Source organism: Hypomesus transpacificus, chromosome 4, assembly GCF_021917145.1.
Source record: "Hypomesus transpacificus isolate Combined female chromosome 4, fHypTra1, whole genome shotgun sequence".
NCBI lineage: Eukaryota > Metazoa > Chordata > Actinopteri > Osmeriformes > Osmeridae > Hypomesus > Hypomesus transpacificus.
In genome coordinates this window covers 832,166-851,163 of record NC_061063.1, presented here as the reverse complement: position 1 = coordinate 851,163, position 18,998 = coordinate 832,166, and the positions used below count along the sequence as shown (strand labels likewise).

Sequence of the window (18,998 nt, the reverse complement as noted above, 5' to 3'; positions counted from 1 at the left end):
CCCCGATTTTTGTTTTCACTTCATATTTAGGGTTTGTTGTATAGGACTTTTGCAAGGCAATGATACAATTCCACCTCATATACTGCAAAAATATTTTCCTATGTATTTTATCACAACACTATGTTCTATTTAACCATTATGTCTCCAACCACAAAGTCATGACAGAGCAGAGAAACAAGACGTGAACCTGGCAACGTAGATACACAAAATGTTGTGTCGTCAGTTCCGCCTCATTCGGCAACAGCAAACATGGACCCCAACGGTGTAAAGCTAAATTTCTGGGAGAATGGACCAAAACCTGGACAATTTTATTCATTTCCTGGCAACAGTCAGATCCCAGGATGCGGTCCTATAAGACACACACTGTATGTAAACTCTTTTATTGACTTTTATACGTTTTTTTAAATCAGATTCTGCCTAACAAATTGGTCCGCACTTTCAGTTTCCTCAATGCACTGCATTGCTGTATCATCATGGTGGCTGATCGCTAGCACCAAAGTAGCTTATTAGCTAGCTACTTTGATGAATAGCGAAGTTATTTATCGTAGTTGGTCTTTAATTGGTCGCTCAGCATTCAAACCAACTTCTGTTGGTCGAAGCTTGTAAAAATATAAAATCCGTTGAATACATGACTAGTCTGCAAACTATATACAGTTAGCTACCGGCCCACTAGCTTCGCTAGCCAGCTAGTTAGCTCAAACCAATTGTCAACTAAGATTCCTTCCTTCGTGTTTATAATCGTTGAAGGATACAGGATACAGTCGTTTCGTTAAGATGTTTATGTCATACACATTTAATACATGTTTTATAAGGATTTAAAAAATGTAAGTACAGCTATATCACTATGCTGTCCCTGTGCTAAAAGATCAGTCATTTAACAATATGAACTAAATTATCCATCTTTACGCCTCTACTCCTCCCTTTGGTCCATCTTACTCCAGGAACCCCATGGTGACGGGTACGTCAGTACTGGGCGTCAAATTCACAGGTGGCGTCATCATCGCGGCCGACATGCTGGGGTCCTACGGTTCTCTGGCGCGGTTCCGTAACATTTCCCGTCTGATGAAGGTGAACGACAACACCATCCTTGGCGCTTCAGGGGACTACGCCGACTACCAGTACATGAAGCAGATCATCGAGCAGATGGTGTAAGTCTTGGCGATCGGGGGTGGCGGGGTGTGGATAGCACAGGAAAGGGAGGGGAGATGATAAAGAGCTGTTTGAGATTAATCGAGAGGTGAAGAGCAGTCATTCAACATGAATGGGTTCAGTAAAGTGACTGGAGATGGTAAAAGCAGCTACACATAACTGGTACAGTCCCATCAGCGTGGTCCACCCACTGCCCTGTGGAGCTCCAGTGACCCGGTCGTGTGTGGTTTGTGTTCCAGGATTGATGAGGAGCTGTTGGGAGATGGCCACAGCTACAGCCCCAAAGCTGTCCACTCCTGGCTGACGAGGGTCATGTACAACCGGCGCAGCAAGATGAACCCCCTCTGGAACACTGTGGTCATCGGTGGTTTCTACAACGGAGAGAGGTGGGCTATCCTGGATCTCTAGTCACTTATTATTACCTTCCTACTCAGCTTTAGTGCTGGTTATGCCCAGGTGAAGCAATTCACCTGAAGAAAAACCGATAACAGGCCTGGGACCTGGCCCATAGAGTCTGTGTGCATTTTCAAAGCTATTTTATCAGTTAGCTAGCAAACTCTAAGATAGCTTGCTTCGTGAGTCTGCTGTTTTGCCGTCTCAAAACAACGTTTTCCTCCAGCTTCCTGGGTTACGTGGACAAACTGGGCGTGGCCTACGAGGCGCCCACGGTGGCGACGGGCTTCGGGGCGTACCTAGCGCAGGTGAGGAGGCCGGCGGACAGGGAGGAGATGCTGCCCTCTGAGACGGATGCAGCGACACGTCACTCACACTTCCATCACATTCACTTAGCAGCCCCCTTTATCCAAAGCGACACAACGGTCATTAAGGAAAGGACGGCAGGAAATGAAGGATTAGAAGTGGATAAAGGGTGCCAGAAGTACATCTCGGCTACAGGGCACAGTGATATCTCAGCTACAGTGTAACAATAACAGTACAGTACAGCGAAACAAGTTTTCCTTGGAAAGGCTTCATACAACAGTGCATGTGACGTCATGTGTGTGTGTGTGTCCCTGCAGCCCCTGATGAGGGAGGTGGTGGAGAACAAGGTGGAGATCACGAAGCAGGAGGCCAGAGCCCTGGTGGAGCGCTGCCTCAAAGTGCTGTACTACCGCGACGCCCGCTCTTACAACAGGGTACAGCTCTCCTATCGGGCACCAGGCCTTCCTCCTATACCCTCCTCCTCCTGCCCTGAACTGCTGCACTGGGAGACAGTGACTCAACAGATGTTCTGGTTCCCAAGGCTTCCCTAACCCCCATCCCCCCCCCCCCTCCCTCCCCCCCCCCCCCCACACACACTAGGTTCCTGAGCAGGTGTGGTTATTAACGGTTGTGTTTGTAACGTTATTTCAGCACGAGATCGCCATAGTAACAGAAGACGGAGTGACAATCGAAGGTCCTCTCTCCTCAGAGACAAACTGGGACATCGCCAACATGGTCAGGTAGGTCGTGACTCACACAGCCGCACGGTTACAAAGACATCCTCGTTAAGGCATACGTAGGACGCTTTGCCACAGGCTGTGACTCGTACTGTACAGAAGCAACAATCCAAATGATTTTCAATTTCCAATTCATACTGAAGCGCTGTAGCTTTTCTGTTCAATGCTGTGTAATGTTGCGTGGCCGGTCACAAGAATTGTACTGTCCTGATGACGCTATGCTACTTAGTGCGTGTGACCAATATAGCACTTTTGTCTTTGAATACTGTCAGATCTATTCTAACCCAACGCTATCTTCTCTTCTCTTGCAGTGGTTTTGAGTGAAGACAGTGCTTCAGTACTATACCAGCAGCCACACATATTTAGTCTGTTCCATTACATTCTGAAACGTTACCGCTTTGAAAACACTGCTATATGTCCCATTTAGTTATTTTTCTCCACTTTCCCTCTTTTGTAAAATGACAAATAAATGTTAAATCGTATCGTTTTTGACTCGATTCTTACAAAAAAAGGAAATGCAGTGGGTTTTGATTTTGTGTATTTAACTTGTTCAATCCTGGTCTGAAAAAGCTGGGGAGAGTGACAGACTGAAGTACCTCTACACTGCTGGAGCTGATTCACTCTTAATGCACCCGATGACACCAACAACCTGTTTTATATTCATTCATGTTTGTGGCCTAGGGCCTATTGTAAGCATACATATTGTATGCCCATGGAAGCCCTTCATGCAGTGATATCCCCACAGCTGCTACCACTAAGAACACAGGCAGGACAGCAGCCTAGAATCTTTATTTACACCAACAGAATACAAAAGACGACAGTATATACAAAGCAGTAAGGAAGGATACAACAAAATCAGAATTACTATGATTGGATTCACAATGTATACTGATGAATCAAACCAAACTTTTCAACTTGGGACGGCAGTGGAGATTGTACTCTAAGCATGGTTTGGTAGTGAACATGCAGATTTATAGGCTCAGCAAAAGGCATGATGGAAAACATAATCTGGAGTCTGTCTTGGCCCAGGTGGGATTAACATTCAGTAACATTCAGTAAGGCCAGTGAAACGTGTCTCCTGGAGGGGAGAGACACTGTCTGGCTGACCAGCTACAGAGAAAGGAAGGTTTCCATAGTAACGTCACATGTACATACTTTATTTTAACATTCCTACAGGATTCCAACACAGTGCAGGAAACAACATTCACACAGCTGTTCATCATACAAAAAAAAAGAATTACACACATGATAAAGTTATTGTTAAGTGGCCTGTCGTCAAGGAGACTGCTAGCATCATGCTCTCACGAGAGCTGGGTGAGTTTGGGGTCGTCGTCATGGAGATGCGGGGGCCCCCAATGAGGACTTAAGTCTGTAGTCACATGGTCTCAAAGCACTGGGTTTAGTATCTGAAGTAGTGTTGATGGGTTTTTCTTTATTTAACCAGTGGTCTGGTACCACTACAGTATATTGGTACTGTACGGTCAGTATAGCATACAGACTAGTGTGTATTGGACGCAGGGGTCCCACTAGGGTTTGTTCTTCTGGAGAGAAGCAGAGGAGCGCGTCTTCATGTACGGAGTGACCTCCTTCTCCTCGAAGCCGTGGAAGGACTCCAGGTCACTGTCTCTCTCAAACACCTGCCTGATGGCCTGCAGGTCTCCCTGGAGGGAGGGGCTCTCACCCTGGGCCCTCCCCGCCGCCTCTCTCCCCCCCTCCTCACCGGCCGTCTCTTCCCGTTTCTCCTGCGCCGACTCGTCCCTCCCCCTGTCCTCCACTTTTACTCGCACTGGATCACCGGCTGAGCTGTTCTCCTCTTCCTCCTCATCTTCTTCGTCCTCCTCCTCACCCTCCTCCTCCTTCTCGTCCTCTTCATCCTCCTTCTCCTCTTCGCCCAGTTGCTCCTCCTCCAGGGAGCCAATGAGAACCTCCGTGAGGACCCGGCTGATGTCGGCCGCCTCGTCCTCCACCTCCTCCAGCGGCGGCGTGCACACGATGTTGAACGAGCGCGCCAGGATCCGGGGCCTCTCCCCCAGGCAGGCGACCAGCTCCCCCAGCCAGCCGGCCACCTTCACCGCCAGGCCCCCCAGCCCCAGGCCCGCGCCGCCGCCCCCGGCCACCAGGTGGCGCCAGCGCGCCTGCAGGAACTCGCGGAGCACGGGCCCCACGCACACCTCCAGCGGCTGCAGGCGGGAGGAGCAGCCGATGGGGATGACGGCGGGGACGGTGGCGGTCCGGCTGAGGGCCGCCAGGAAGTCGTTGGCCAGGTGTCCCCGGTGGGTGTCCATGACCAGCAGCGCCTTGCTCGTCCGCTCCTGCCGCCCCCACACCCTGGACAGCCACAGCTGCAGCCGCTGGGCGTCGCTGAAGCCCTCGGCCCGCGCCTCCACCAGCACCGACCCGGGGACGGTCTCGTGGGCGGCGGGCAGCTCGCCCCGGAGGAACACCACGGGGCTCAGCAGGGTGCCGTCGGCGCAGGCGGCCAGCAGCACGTCCAGGGACGCCTCGCCCTCCCCGAACATCTGCAGGGCGGCGGGGCTGCCCTCGGCCAGCAGCCCGCCGTCCACGAACAGCGCCAGCTCGTCCAGCGCGGCCATGTCGCCCGGCTTGTGGCCCTGGGCGCGCACCTGCTTGGCCACGAAGCGCGTGAAGATGCGCGTGCTCTCGAACACGTTCCGCGGCAGCGGCGGCTTGACGGCCGACGCCAGCGACGCCTGCAGGCCCAGGTTGTGGCGCAGCATGAACTCCACCGCCCACTCGTAGAAGTCGGCGATGTCGCGGGCCTCCTCCAGCGCGTCGGTGGCCGTCTGCAGGAGGTTGTCCTCGTTGACGGGCAGCTGCTGCTCGCGCCGGCTCAGGACCCACTCGGCGATGCGGTCCGAGCACCAGCGCCACTCCTTCAGCAGCCTCAGGCGGTCCTGGTGCTGGGCCCAGGCCCGGATTGCGTAGGGCCGCGCCCCGTAGCGCAGGGAGGCCTGGGGGAGGCCGTTGCAGAGCGCGTACAGGACGATGCTCAGCTGGCGCACCGTCAGGGGCTTGTGGAGCGGCGCCGAGGAGGAGGAGGACACGGAGGAGGCGGCGGAGGACCGGTACCTGGCCACCGCCTCCAGAAGAGCCTTCTTCCCCTGCGGAGGGAGCTCCTTCCCCGGCTCCTGGCCCTCCGGGTGCCCCTCCCTCACGCCGTCCCTGATGGAGGCCATTGAGCCCAGCAGCCTGATGGTGAAGGCGGGGGGCGAGGGGGCGGGCGTGGGCGGCCGGGACGAGGGCAGCAGGGCCTTGATGGAGACCTGAGTGCTGCTGGAGAGGTGGAGGGGGATGAAGGAGCCAGACACCGGGGAGGAGGGAACGCTACGACGGGGCGGCACAGCACTTTAGTTTCACTTATTTTAACAGGGTATATCATCTTATCTTACACATATATATATATATATATATATATATATATTAGTGCTGTCAAACGATTAAAATATTTAATCGCATTAATGTCATAGTTATCTCACGATTAATTGCATTAATGTCATAGTTAACTCGCGATTAATCGCAATTAATCTCACATTTTTATCTATTCTAAATGTCCCTTGATTTCTTTTTGTCCCATTATTTGTTCTCATATAATGCTCTTATCAACATGGAAAAGTGGATCGGATTGCTTGGTGCAAATGTGTTTTTTAATAGAAAACAACATTGCAATCGCCTGGCTTTGACGAGGGGGCGGAGAATTTGCATCAGCTGTATGCTTGGCCATGAAGTGGTATTTATTAATTGTATTTTTTGTTACTGTTTTATCAGGTCTAATGTATTTTAATTTTGTATGTATGTTATTATCCTGAATGTATGTAAAATGTTGCCATGTAAAGCACTTTGTAACTGTGTTTTGAAAAATGCTTTACAAATAAGGATATATTATTATTGTTGTATTGTTTTGAGTTATGGTTTGTGAAAAGCCTCAAAAGATAGGAAATAACAAATTCATACCTAACTAAACCGATTTAGGAAGTTTGTTCAAACGTGTTAAGTTGAAGTTATTTAAATAGAATATTACAATTGTGTTTTTATATTTAAAGTGTGTTATTGTGTACACTACAGTGAAGGTGTTCTGTACCTTGAAGGGGCTGGGTATGGGTCGTATATCAAATCAGGTCCATCTGGAACACAGGAAACATCAGCATTACACACACCCTATCTCTCTGTCTCTCCCTCTCTCTCTTTCTGTCTGGCTGTTTATCTCTTCATCTCTTTAGCTGTCTCTCTCTTGCTGTCTCTCTCTTGCCGTCTCTCTCTTGCTGTCTCTCTCTTGCCGTCTCTCTCTTGCCGTCTCTCTCTTGCTGTCTCTCTCTTGTTGTCTCTCTCTGCTTCTCTCTTCCTCTCTCTAAAGAATAGTCTGCTGTTATATCCAGGTGTGTGTGTGTTGGCTGGTGTTATATCCAGGTGTGTGTGTGTGTTGGCTGGTGTTATATCCAGGTGTGTGTGTGTGTGTTGGCTGGTGTTATATCCAGGTGTGTGTGTGTGTGTGTGTGTACCGTTGAAGCTGCAGACCAGGTGTTCAGGGTGGTCAGTCAGGTGGTTGGCCATCATGTCTCCGATGGTGGAGGAGTAACCACACGACGTGCACCTCATCTTGCTCTCCCTGGAAGGCAGCCCACACACACACACAGAAAGTTACACACAGAGACGCACATGCGAATGCCCACGTACACAAACGCCCACACACACACACACACGTCCAGGTGAGACAGGGGGGAGACACAGAGCCTATGCTGGGAGAGGGGAGTCGGGTGGGAGGAGCCTGTTTACCTGGGGTAGGAAGTGTACAAGGTCTCATACTTGGTGGTGGTCTTACGGGTCACATGGTTACTGCAGACAAACAGCAGCATCAGTATCTCACAAGACAGGAACATCAACTTACTATGATTCATCATCATAATCATCATCATCCTTCTACATGATAATCATTTGATTTGAATGATATCATTATTATTTGTATTTTTATCTATGATCTATCTGAGCAATATTCTCCCCGCAGCAGCGACACAGTTCAAGTGAACAGGGGAAGGGGGCGGTTTGTCCTGGGGGCGGGGCTTACCTGATCATGTGATTGGCGTAGGAGCGGGAGCAGCATGTGCGGAAGCGACAGAGGGAGCAGCACACGTAGGTGGGGAAGTGGTTGGCAAAGTCGGGGATGGAGAAGGCACACTCCACACAGTTCTGCCTCTCAGAGACGGGACTGGAGGACAGCAGGAGGGGGGAGGGGAGAGAGAAGGGGAGAAAGAGAGGGGAGGGAGGGAGGAGTCAAGAGTTTAAATACCTCCAAAACCATGTTAAAAAAATAAAACCTCTTTCTGAAGAGGGCGATGGGGTTACCTGCGCTTCTGGAAGCCCACGAGGAGCTCCACCTGGCTCTCTGGGGGCTTCCTCTGGGGGGACTTGGAGGTCTGCGGCCCAGGGGGCACCTCGATCACCTGGGGGGAGGCAGGGGGGTGGTCCAGGGACCCATGGACCTCGTGCGTGGCGTCCGCAGCTGCATAAGTCCTGATGGTCACCTGGAGGGGGGAGGGGTGGGGTGGGGGGGTGACAGGGAGAGAGGAAAAGAAAAAGAGGAGAGACAAGGAAAGAGACAGGGGAACGATGCAGAGAGGAGAAAGGAGGATGAGGGGCACACCAAAAAAAGAAAGAGAGTAGAAAGTGATAAAGGAGAGAGGATCGAAGGAGAGAAGACAAGGGTCAATAGGTTTGAAAGGAAAGAGACACGATGCACATCAGACAAGACACACAGCCTAACGCACACACACACACACACACACACAAGCGCTCTCTCGTCACCTTGGTGCCAGGCTTGAGGCCCTCCAGCTGTCTGGGTTTGACGTGGGTCCTGTGGTCCTGGGCCTTGTGTTCCGCTCGCTCCTTAGCAAACAGGAAGTGGAGGCGGCAGCTATCGCAGCTGAACACCGTCTTCTTCTACGGGAGGAGAGGAGAGGTGGAGAGAGGAGGAGAGAGAAGCGAGGTGTGTTACCTGGTGCCTGCTATAGTGGTGAGGTGTGTTACCTGGTGCCTGCTATAGTGGTGAGGTGTGTTACCTGGTGCCTGCTGTAGTGGTGAGGTGTGTTACCTGGTGCCTGTTGTAGTGGTGAGGTGTGTTACCTGGTGCCTGCTATAGTGGTGAGGTGTGTTACCTGGTGCCTGCTGTAGTGGTGAGGTGTGTTACCTGGTGCCTGCTGTAGTGGTGAGGTGTGTTACCTGGTGCCTGTTGTAGTGGTGAGGTGTGTTACCTGGTGCCTGCTGTAGTGGTGAGGTGTGTTACCTGGTGCCTGTTGTAGTGGTGAGGTGTGTTACCTGGTGCCTGCTGTAGTGGTGAGGTGTGTTACCTGGTGCCTGCTATAGTGGTGAGGTGTGTTACCTGGTGCCTGCTGTAGTGGTGAGGTGTGTTACCTGGTGCCTGTTGTAGTGGTGAGGTGTGTTACCTGGTGCCTGCTGTAGTGGTGAGGTGTGTTACCTGGTGCCTGTTGTAGTGGTGAGGTGTGTTACCTGGTGCCTGCTGTAGTGGTGAGGTGTGTTACCTGGTGCCTGTTGTAGTGGTGAGGTGTGTTACCTGGTGCCTGCTGTAGTGGTGAGGTGTGTTACCTGGTGCCTGCTGTAGTGGTGAGGTGTGTTACCTGGTGCCTGCTGTAGTGGTGCTGGTAGTTGGCTGCGCTGCGGAACACTCGGAGGCAGTATGGACACTGCAGGTGGGACGTGTCGCTGTGGGCCTCCTGGAAGTGATCCATCACCTCTGAGTAGAAGGACGAGCGGAACCTACACACCTGGAGAGGGACGGAGAGAGAGAGAGAGAGATATGTTGCCATGGTGTTTTGCCACGGTGTGTTTTACCATGGTGTTAGTTGCCGTGGTATGTGTTACCATGGTGTTAGTTGCCATGGTATGTGTTACCGTGGTGAATTGGAGCAGAGCTCACCTGGCATACGTAGGGCATCTCTCCAGGTCTGTGGAAGTTCTTCATGTGTTGAAGGAAGACGGGCTCACTGGCAAACGCCCACTCACAGATCTTACACTTACCTGCGCACACACACGGAAGAGAGAGAAGGAAAGGGAGAGAGAGAGAGAGAGGGAGAGAGGGAGAGGGAGAGAGAGAGAACAGAGGAACAGAGAAACAGAGAAGCAGAGAGGAATTTTAGCATGAAGGATTTTTCCTCATTCCAACTGGGGGTGACATAGTTAATGTGTGTGTGCACGCGCGTGTATCATCCTACGCACTGGTGCTCTGGTAATGTCCGTGGACAGACTCCAGGTGTCCCTGGAGCCGGTACGGGGTGGGGAAGTGACGGAAGCAGTGCTGACAGGAAGTGTTGGCGGCGACGTCATCGTGCTGCTGACTCAGCTCTACATGTCTCCTCATGTGGGCCATCAACCTGGGAGAGAGAGGAAGGGAGGAGGAGAGAGGGGAGGTAGGGAAGATAGGGAGAAAAAAGAGAGACAAGAGGTGAAAAGGGAGAAGAGTGAGAGGAGAGATAGAGGTAGAGGAGGGAAATGGAACGAGACAATAACACTTAATATTGTGGAATTGTTCCGAAAGTTTCCCCAAAAAGTGAATTTTTGTGTTTGTCAAATATTTTACAATCGTTACAAACAGCTAGCGGCTGCATGAAAATGACATTTATCAGATCGAACTGTCCCGCGAGGAAGCAAACCCTCGGGCCCTGACCACACCCACTTGATATTGTTAAGGAAGCTCTTGTCACAGTGGATACACTTGAACCAGCCGGGCTGCCTCTCCGGCTGCTCAGCGAGCCGACAGGTCCGGTCCGTGCCGTAGTAGAAGTCCTCCACCAGGATGATCAGCTTTCCCAGAGCCCCCGCCTCCAGGATGGGCGTGCCGGCGTGGCCGTACACCGGCCGCACGGCACCCTCCTCCCCCCTCCCCCTGGACCCCAGGCTCTCCCCCTTCCTCGGCCGCCCCCTGCCCCTCTTCTTGGGCGGCTCCCCCGGGGACGAGAGGGCCGTCTGGACGGCAGTCCGCCTCTGTTTGGAGGCGGGCTCCCTCTGGACGCCCTTCTTCTTCTTCTTCTTCTTCTTCTTCGTTGGTCTGGAGGCGCTGGAGGCGTCGGAGGAGGAGGACGAGTCCCTGGAGGAGGAGCGGGCCCGCTTGGAGGCCGATTTTTTACACTTGGTCGGCTTGTAGGATTTGGGCGAGTTGAGTTTTTTGAGGCTCCGGGCAATCTCGTCACTGCACCTCTGGAGGGAGAGAGAGAGAGAGATGATGAGAGAGAGAGGATGAGAGAGACAGAGATGATGAGAGAGAGAGAGAGAGAGAGAGAGAGAGAGAGAGAGAGATGATGAGAGAGGCAGAGATGATGAGAGAGAGAGAGAGAGAGAGAGAGAGAGAGAGAGAGAGAGAGAGAGAGAGAGAGAGAGAGAGAGAGAGATGAGAGAGGCAGAGATGATGAGAGAGAGAGAGAGAGAGAGAGAGAGAGAGAGAGAGAGAGAGAGAGAGAGAGAGAGATGATGAGAGAGAGAGGATGAGAGAGACAGAAATGATGAGAGAGAGAGAGAGAGAGAGAGAGAGAGATGATGAGAGAGGCAGAGATGATGAGAGAGGCAGAGATGATGATAGAGGCAGAGATGATGAGAGAGAGAGAAAGAGAGAGAGCGAGAGAGAGAGACAGAGAGACAGAGAGAGAGAGACAAACACAGAGGGGGTTGAATAAATAGTCCGCCAAATAGTCCCTCAGTTTGCTTTCGCATGGATAAGTTTGATGGTAGAGAGGAAATGAAAATGATCATGGTTGTCGGTATTCTGGCGGGATTGGGATCATGTGCTGGACAGTACCGATCCACACTCTGAAATCCCTCAGCACTCTTGTAACACCCCCCCTCAAAACTTTTGAGCCTTGTTCACACATTTGTATGTGTTGATTTCTCATACATGATCCATCTCTCTATCTCTCTAGCCTAGTCGGGGTGGCTAGCGAGAGTTAACATGGCAAACAAGAGCCACTGTTGCCAGCAAGCTATAAGAAGAGAAGATCCACCGGCGGCTCAAACCCAGGTTGCGTGCCGAGCGAGACCGCTGCTCATTTCGGTTGATGCTGGTTAGCACTTAACGAGAGTTTTTCAAAACACGCCTTTCATGATCATCAAAAACTGCAACGGTAATCCTAACCGTCGGGGCTTTTAACATGGATTATGGTGAAACCGGTACACAGTTTAATCCCATTCTGATGAAAATTACGCTATGCCGTGGCATGCTATTATAATTTGCTATGGTTTCCTATGCTGGGGTGGGCTAGACGATGCAGTGAGTACTTACACACAGGAAGCCCCTGAGAGCGTTGACAATCTTGTAGTGGACGCCGCAGCGCTGACACAGCTTGGGCTTGGCAGGGCCCATGAGTCCTGGGGGAGGGTAACCATGGTCACAGCATGAACATGCACACACACACACACGGATGGGTACAGATAACAGATACACAAACACACACTAAGGGAGACGGTTCTGAAGGGTGCGGCCTTGTAAGATACAGTGGAGTCACGATTTGGTGCGTTTTCGATACAGCCAAAAAGTCAAATCATACGAAGTGGTTCAATACAAATACGTGTTCCTTTGCACCCCTAACACAGACGCATACAAAAAAAACACCCATACAATCACAGGCACACACGCCCACACATCTATATCCAACCCCACTTTCCCAAGCATGCATGTGTTACAGGCGTGGGCGCAGGTGAGTTGAAGCGACCTCCACCGGCTACACGTGCAGCACGTCCTGGTGTCTGCTGCTGGGGGTACAGACCTTTCAGGGGCCGGGGGGAGGTGATGGGTCTGGTGCTGGCCTGGGGGGACCTGGAGGAGGGGGACCTGGAGGAGGAGGCCTGCAGTGGGGGCTGTGCTGGGCCGTAGGCTGGCATGGAGGACGTCTTGGCAGCGGCTGGATTTGAGGCGCCAACTGAGACGACCTCTGCTCGCACACAGGAGAGAGGGGGGAGAGGGACGTGCGTGTCAACGAAACAAACAAACCCGAAACGAACTTGAACTGAATGGAGATGAGAGCCTCTTTTCAGCTCTCTATTCACCCCCCCCCCCCCCCCACCCCACCTCCCTCCAGGGAAAAAAGGAGGGATGATAGCCTGGTTGGACCTGATGATAGTTTCCTCCAGGTTCACAATGACTCTTATTGAGAGACTTGTTGCTCTTGTTGGCTAGTTATAACGGATTAAAACTTTTTTTGTACTCGCTGTGAAATATGTTACTGTTGATTGTTCTTCTACAGGTACACTCTTGCACTTTTTGGGTTTCGTGTTGTTTAATTGTAACTTTTTTAACTGCATGCTCTTATATGGTTCTTCCCTTTGGCACTTATTTGGTTTTTCACAATGAATGCTTCATGTTTTGGCTGCTTGCAATGTTTGGGGCTACCTCGTTGTTATGATCAGAATTAGAATTGGTGTTTATTCGCCATGAAAGTTTGCACAGACAAGGAATTTACTTTGGCAGGAGAGCCTACCTAGGCAGCCATTTTCGGCACCAACTAGAAAAGTTACAGCATAACATGAGGAGAGAGGAGGAGAGAAAAAGGCCACCCCCAGACAGTGCTCCTAGAGGAGTACAGTGTTAGCCTGACGTTGTCATACTCATAATTCTAGTCAGAATATGAGACTGAAAACTCTCCGTTGGGCTGTGACTACGGGGAGTGTTTCAACTGAACTCGTAAAACAAATGCCTCTTCGCTCAATTGGATAGACCTACAACCAATCAGAGCAACGTAATATGTTGTTTGTTGAAAACAAATTCAACCCAAGCGCTCTTTCGTGACGTTGTTGATTACGTTACTGTTGATCATCTGTCCATCATCGTATAAAGCCCGCCCTGGCAATTTCATTGGTCCGTCCCGATTCTCGTTTTCTGTAGTTGTCTGTAGTTGGGCGGGGAGAAGTTGGGCTAGCAGCCAGGCTAGTACAGTGTGGGAACAGGCAAAAACCTCAGCACATAAGCCCAACAACATGTACAAAAATACACGACTTGCAACGGGGAGGGGGGGGGGGGGGGGGGGGGGGGGGGGGTAGACAAGCAGCATCTGGACCTGAAGCCATGGTAGGCGCTGGACACAGACCCGCCAGCCACCCTGGGGAAACAAGCAGGCGAAGGCGTTGGATGGGGGTGGGGGGGTGGTGGTATCTGTAGTAGGTGAAAGTTAATGTGTGAGTAGGTCTGGGTTGGCACCCTCCACCTAGCCCACAGTCTGATTCTCCCTATGCAGATTGTGTTGGCAAGGAGACATCCTTGGTCATGACCCGGGCAGAGACCAAACCACAGATGTCGGTGGGGAGGGGAAGCAAGATAGTCTCGCCTCGGCACTCTCCAGGGGAGTTGTTTTCCAGAAACGGCCTTGGCCAAGGCCTGTGCTGGTTACGGGGCCGAAAGTAGATAAGATTGGGGCAGTTGTTTTGACAAGTAGCCGCGACTCCATTTTCACGTCCACCCTTCAGGAAGGTCTCCAACTCCTCCATCTTCCTTTGCAGAGCCGCAAACTTATCCCCGTTGTAATCCATACTGCGTTGTCAGTTCACAGTCAGAGCTCCAACAGCTCTGCCCAACGCATCAATCAGGTCAGGCAGCCTAACGGGGCTTTTGAGGGCCGCAGCCGTTTCCTTGATTTTCCCGATAAACAAAGCCAGCGCCTATTCCAAACAGCAGAAAGCCTGTAATCACGGTTCGGAATATGATGTCTTCAACGTCCTCCACGGAAAGCGCCGCTAGACACACGACACGCCAATTGTTCCACGCGTCCATCGTGTAGCCAGCTGCAAACGTCCCGTCAGGACAGTTTAGTTCCCCCGAACCCGAGCTTCTCTTCGAGCAGATGGTGTCAATTGCATTGAGAGACCAGCTAATTAATTCCATGCTTCTAGTGATCAGTGACCTATGCTCTTTTGTAAAGCTCTCTCTTGGAAGTCGCTTTGGATGAAAGCGTCTGCAAATGCATAAATGTAGTGTAAATAATGCCTGGGAATTTTTTTTTTTTGAAGCTTTAAAATGTGGATTTTAACTATTTCATATTCAGGACTACGGTAAGAAAACTCACAAAACTCAACCTAGAATTGATGTAAACATTTCTGCACCAAAAGTAGCCAGGGGGACATCAGTTCAGGCTGTGGCTGGGCGATAAGACCCCAAATAATGTATGATATGCTGTTTTTCTTTTTGCTGTTTCGATGTTGATAATAATCACGATAGGGCCTATATATTTAATAATAATGCTTGAATAACAGTCTCCTTGGAGAAAAATCTAAAGAAACCAGGTTAATTAGTGTGCTTACTACCAGCAAGACACATTACTGGTAAGTCACATATTATTAATGTGCTTGCCTTCACCAGCAGTCCCTTGCTCTGCCCAAATGATCTCATTCTGACATGGAACCTTATCATAAACAATCAATTGACATACCTTAGTGTCTGTTTGTCTGTGTATGTGTGTGTAGCTAGTGAGCTAGTGAACATGAATGAACCATAATCGTTTTTTGCTCTTTACAGCTGTTGCAACTTTTGTTTGGTCAATTAAAAGACAGCGCTTAGAAATGACATTTAGAAATGTATTGCACAATCACTACCACTAAAAGAACAACTGACCCACAGTCAATTCAATTCAGCTTCTGTCGTTTTTAGTGAGCTTGGCATTTGCCTCCTTTTTATGTGACAACGTTAGGCAACTGTAAAGGGCCCTCCATTTCACTATGACACGGGATAAAAGTAGGTCCATTTAAGCTCAACATGAACAGAGTTGTCTCATGAATTAGTTTAAAGTTCCAAAACAAATCCCCCAACATTTTTTGATTACGTCGTAGTTATGACAAGTCTATCTTAGCCCCCAAAAAATTGAACCATCAAGTGTTATGGTTAACGTTAAGTTGGTACTTTGGCTAACAAGCTCAAATTATGTTGTAAGCTTTCGGCAAAATGGTCATATTAGTATATAAACAAACAGCCCCAAATTGTGAGGGCTAGCGTTCGCCAAATCAAAACAATACAACAGCTTCCCTAAGCGATAGTGCAGAACGCCATCAATGGGCACTAGTATGAGCCAGGTAAGGTTGGAAAGCTTGTTGTGTTGTTGACAACTCAGAAGGTTCTCATTTCAGTTCCTTTGCTGTCCTCGCAAACCCAGATCCCCACAAACCGCATTTCAAAAAGTAATCGGATCTATATACGAATTGCACAAATGACCTGTTTTAGATCCGAAATTGCCATTTTTGTCAGAAAGGTGAAAGGAAATGAAAGTTAGCAACCCTGCCCTCCCTCTTTCATCATCTCACTCGAGCCTTTCTTTCCCCCTTTCCCTCTCCCTCTCTGGTCTCCCTCCAAATCAGGGGTAGGCAACCCTGGTCCTTGAGGCTTCCACAGAGCTTGATAACAGCCCATTAATTTGAAACAGGTGTGCTGGAGCAGGGAAACAACTAAAACATGCAGGACAGTGGCCCCCCCAAAGGCCAGGGTTGCCTACCCCTGCTCTAGATGGTGTAAGAAAGAAGCGTTACCCGTGATGATGGGGGTGGTGCTGTGGAGGGCCGGGGTGGTGGAGGGCAGGCTGATGCCTCCCGACGCCACCCTGCTGAGGGTCTGGTAGCCCGACGAGCTCTGGTACGTGAGGGTGATGGGGATCTGAACCGTGCTGAGCCCCTTCATGGCCCCGATGCTGCCCAACGACCTCACCATGCCACTGGGCTGGCCTAGCAGCTTTGCCCCCTGCCCTGGAAGAGAGGAGGTGGCGGAGGAGCAATCTTCAAACGGGCTCAAGCTGTCGCCAGTACTTGGAAACAGGACATGCATTTCTCGTAGGAATGGAGGAAGGATGTTTTACGGTGTTCAATCACCACAGAGTAGGTGTGAGCCAATGGGATCGCAGTGTCGTGTCTAACTTACCACCCGGAAGAAATGTGATTGGTTGGCCGTTCAGGATCAATCCCAGTTGGTTGTTCTGGCCCGTGGACGCTGCCTGGAGCGACTGTAACGACACGCACATTTACAAGCAGGTGAATCCTAGAGTGTGACGATGCCTGCATGCAACAGCAGCGAGAACAGGCCATTCAGGAGGCCATGCGGGGCCAAGGGTTACCTGGGTGCTGAGGATGATTGGCTGGCCAGAGGGAGGGCTGTTGATCAGGGGGACATTGGTCAGCTGGGTCAGCTGGGTGGATGAGGAGACGGGAGTCAGGACCAGGGGAGACAAGGAGGTCTGGGGCAGGAACGGGGAGGGTCTGGATGTCAGCATGGACCCTGGTGAGCCGTGGGTCGAGGCCTGGACCAGGGGCTGGGCTGATGGAGAGACTGGGACCAGGGTCAGGATAATGGTCTGCTCCTCCGGGTTTGGGGCTGGGGCTGGGGGGGGTTACAGTGTGTTAAGACATGATGTTGAATTCAGAGACTGCGCATCCATTTAACCCTGTAGCAAACATAACATTTGCAAACTACCCTAAAGAATACAAAAACACAGCTCCCTGACAGTTGACACACAACAACAATCAGACATCAACAAACAACAACAAAACCAATCAATCCCTCCCTCACCCGGCCTTTCACTTCCTCCCATCTTCATCCCCAGCTCCTCGCCTTCCTCATCTGTGGCATGTTGCCATGGCGCCAGGTCCCCCTCTTCACACTCCATGTGTAGTTCAGAGTCGGCCATCTTGCTCTGCGCCCACTGGTCAATGCCACAGAGGATGGGAGACATAAAGTTAGTGTGGAGAACAGTGTAAATTTGATGACATCATCAGGGTTACTGCAATCATCACTGCTGCTGCTACAGTCAAATGGGGCTAAGTTAGACCGCTGACTTCTGAAAATCTGAAAATCATATTGTCAGTCATTTATTTCAAGGGGGGAATGTATACGTTATTAAGTGTGTTGTAAACCCCCAAAGTATTATTTTGTATTCGTAATAACTGTTAAATATCACTTTTTTCGTTTGTTTTGAATCCATTTGTTTGCGTCTGTGTAGGAGTAGGAGGAGCGAGAGTGTATACAGTGGTAGGCTGAGTTAGCTTTGTTTATATAAAGTAATACATTTTCCGGGTGGATATAATGTTAATGCAAAACTGTCAATATCATTTTTCAATCTTACATGGCTAACTCCTTTCCTGCTAAAAATGCTGCCAGAGAACACAATATCCTGGTCAGAATTTACGGTGTTAACTGTGGCTTGTGCATGCATGCTTCCTGCAGCTGGAGCCCGCCTCCATTCTCGCAGCACACCATGCGATTAGCATTTAGCTCGCTAGCTAACAATGCTAACTTGCTAGCCCAGCTAGCTAGGACCTTAGTGAGTTTCACAACTGGCAGAATTCAGGCTAACAATGTCAGCGGAAACAAATCAAGAACTCGCTTACCTTGCTTACGTGTTTGCTGAGGTTATTGATATAAAAGACATGCGAATGAATGTGCATTCATTTGTTAAGGTTGTTTGCAATGTTTTGAAAAACAGTTATTTGTGAGAGGCAACAAGCTAGCTGGCTAACGTTGCCTGCAACACAACCGTTTTCCACTTTTCCAGCTTGCCTCGCTCTCTCAGGGCGAAAGAAAATACTAGCGTCACTTCCACTCTATCCTCAAGTTCTGGTTGGTTGCGATCTCTAACTCTGGGCGGAGTAACCATCTTTATCCTGACAGGCGAAGCTAGCAGTAATTTATATTTCTTAAATAACGCCTTGAAAACACTTATTTCACGTTACTTTCCACCAAGCATTCTCGGTCATAGACCACATATATGTCCAGTGATAGAGTCGTGCATGAGACAAACTGAAAGTAGCGAATCACTTTTTCTAATGATGGACAGTACTAACAGAAGCTCGAGCTATGGTCTGTTTCCAGCCTCTGCTCACCCTTAAAAAGGGACATACAAATGTAGAAAGTGAAAAACATGAGCCGGATAACAGTAGGCTTGGCTGTGCTAGTTAGCTACTAGTCTAGCTCATTAGGAACCTGGTACCTAGATTTTGCGCTACATAACAGACATTTCCTTGACTAATAAAGAAAATACTGTTAGAACTATGCACGTCCGATTTCCTGCTGTAGGCTACTTTCTATCCGTGATGTGTCTGTTTTTTTGGATAAGAGCGTCTGCTGAATAGCTAAGTTGTTGCACTATTTAACACTTAATGTTAACACAGTTCGTGCATTAATCTGAGACATCACATGACTGGTTTTCTTTATAGCTAGCCTATGGCTCTGGATCAATGGATGATACTTCTGACACAAATAATGGGATCAAAGCCATTTCTACTATTACCAGTGCATACAACGAGCTAGGAAAAAGTGAGATCTAACACTGACGCGCAATGTCACCGAACCACCTCTGCTAATTAACATAAATCGATGCAAAAACTAGCTAGCTAGCTAACTAACTAGATGTGAATGAAGAAGTCTAAGGTTAA

At 50.0% G+C, this 18,998-nt stretch overlaps 2 protein-coding genes across 3 annotated transcripts; one reads left to right on the top strand and one right to left on the bottom strand.

The window, feature by feature from the left end:
- The first annotated feature begins 215 nt into the window (after window positions 1-215).
- On the top strand, window positions 216-3,067 carry psmb4 (proteasome 20S subunit beta 4). Its single transcript, XM_047019281.1, has 7 exons — window positions 216-365; window positions 942-1,148; window positions 1,389-1,535; window positions 1,769-1,850; window positions 2,166-2,282; window positions 2,500-2,588; window positions 2,897-3,067. Exons 1-7 carry the CDS (start codon window positions 250-252, stop codon window positions 2,907-2,909), a joined length of 771 nt encoding a protein of 256 aa, XP_046875237.1. The 5' UTR covers window positions 216-249; the 3' UTR covers window positions 2,910-3,067.
- Window positions 3,068-3,357: 290 nt separating this feature from the next.
- Window positions 3,358-18,170, bottom strand: pogza (pogo transposable element derived with ZNF domain a). Of its 2 annotated transcripts, none has more exons than XM_047019746.1 (18): window positions 17,955-18,170; window positions 17,137-17,269; window positions 16,685-16,953; window positions 16,492-16,573; window positions 16,107-16,319; window positions 12,368-12,532; window positions 11,884-11,969; window positions 10,288-10,808; window positions 9,831-9,985; window positions 9,532-9,632; window positions 9,233-9,379; window positions 8,403-8,537; window positions 7,944-8,122; window positions 7,666-7,806; window positions 7,377-7,436; window positions 7,103-7,209; window positions 6,685-6,727; window positions 3,358-5,930 (listed from the first exon to the last, which is right to left on the bottom strand). In XM_047019746.1, the coding sequence occupies exons 1-18, from the start codon at window positions 18,009-18,011 to the stop codon at window positions 4,112-4,114; spliced, it is 4,413 nt and encodes a 1,470-aa protein (XP_046875702.1). In that variant the 5' UTR covers window positions 18,012-18,170; the 3' UTR covers window positions 3,358-4,111. The 2 variants fall into 2 exon arrangements, with proteins under 2 accessions (XP_046875702.1, XP_046875703.1); XM_047019747.1 differs by having other exon boundaries at window positions 16,685-16,947.
- Between the last annotated feature and the right edge of the window lie 828 nt (window positions 18,171-18,998).

What these genes read in the sequence shown, in the direction of transcription:
- pogza (XM_047019746.1), bottom strand. Translation starts at nt 18,011, where the DNA reads ATGCACATTCATTCGCATGTCTTTTATATCAATAACCTCAGCAAACAC. An exon ending in CTCCCCCCGGCCCCTGAAAG is followed by an intron (nt 11,970 to 12,367) that starts GTCTGTACCCCC and finishes ACCCTCCCCCAG; the next exon opens with GACTCATGGGCCCTGCCAAG. An exon ending in AGATGCCCTACGTATGCCAG is followed by an intron (nt 9,380 to 9,531) that starts GTGAGCTCTGCT and finishes GTCCCTCTCCAG; the next exon opens with GTGTGTAGGTTCCGCTCGTC.
- psmb4 (XM_047019281.1), top strand. Translation starts at nt 250, where the DNA reads ATGGACCCCAACGGTGTAAAGCTAAATTTCTGGGAGAATGGACCAAAA. An exon ending in GGTTTCTACAACGGAGAGAG is followed by an intron (nt 1,536 to 1,768) that starts GTGGGCTATCCT and finishes GTTTTCCTCCAG; the next exon opens with CTTCCTGGGTTACGTGGACA. An exon ending in TCGGGGCGTACCTAGCGCAG is followed by an intron (nt 1,851 to 2,165) that starts GTGAGGAGGCCG and finishes GTGTCCCTGCAG; the next exon opens with CCCCTGATGAGGGAGGTGGT.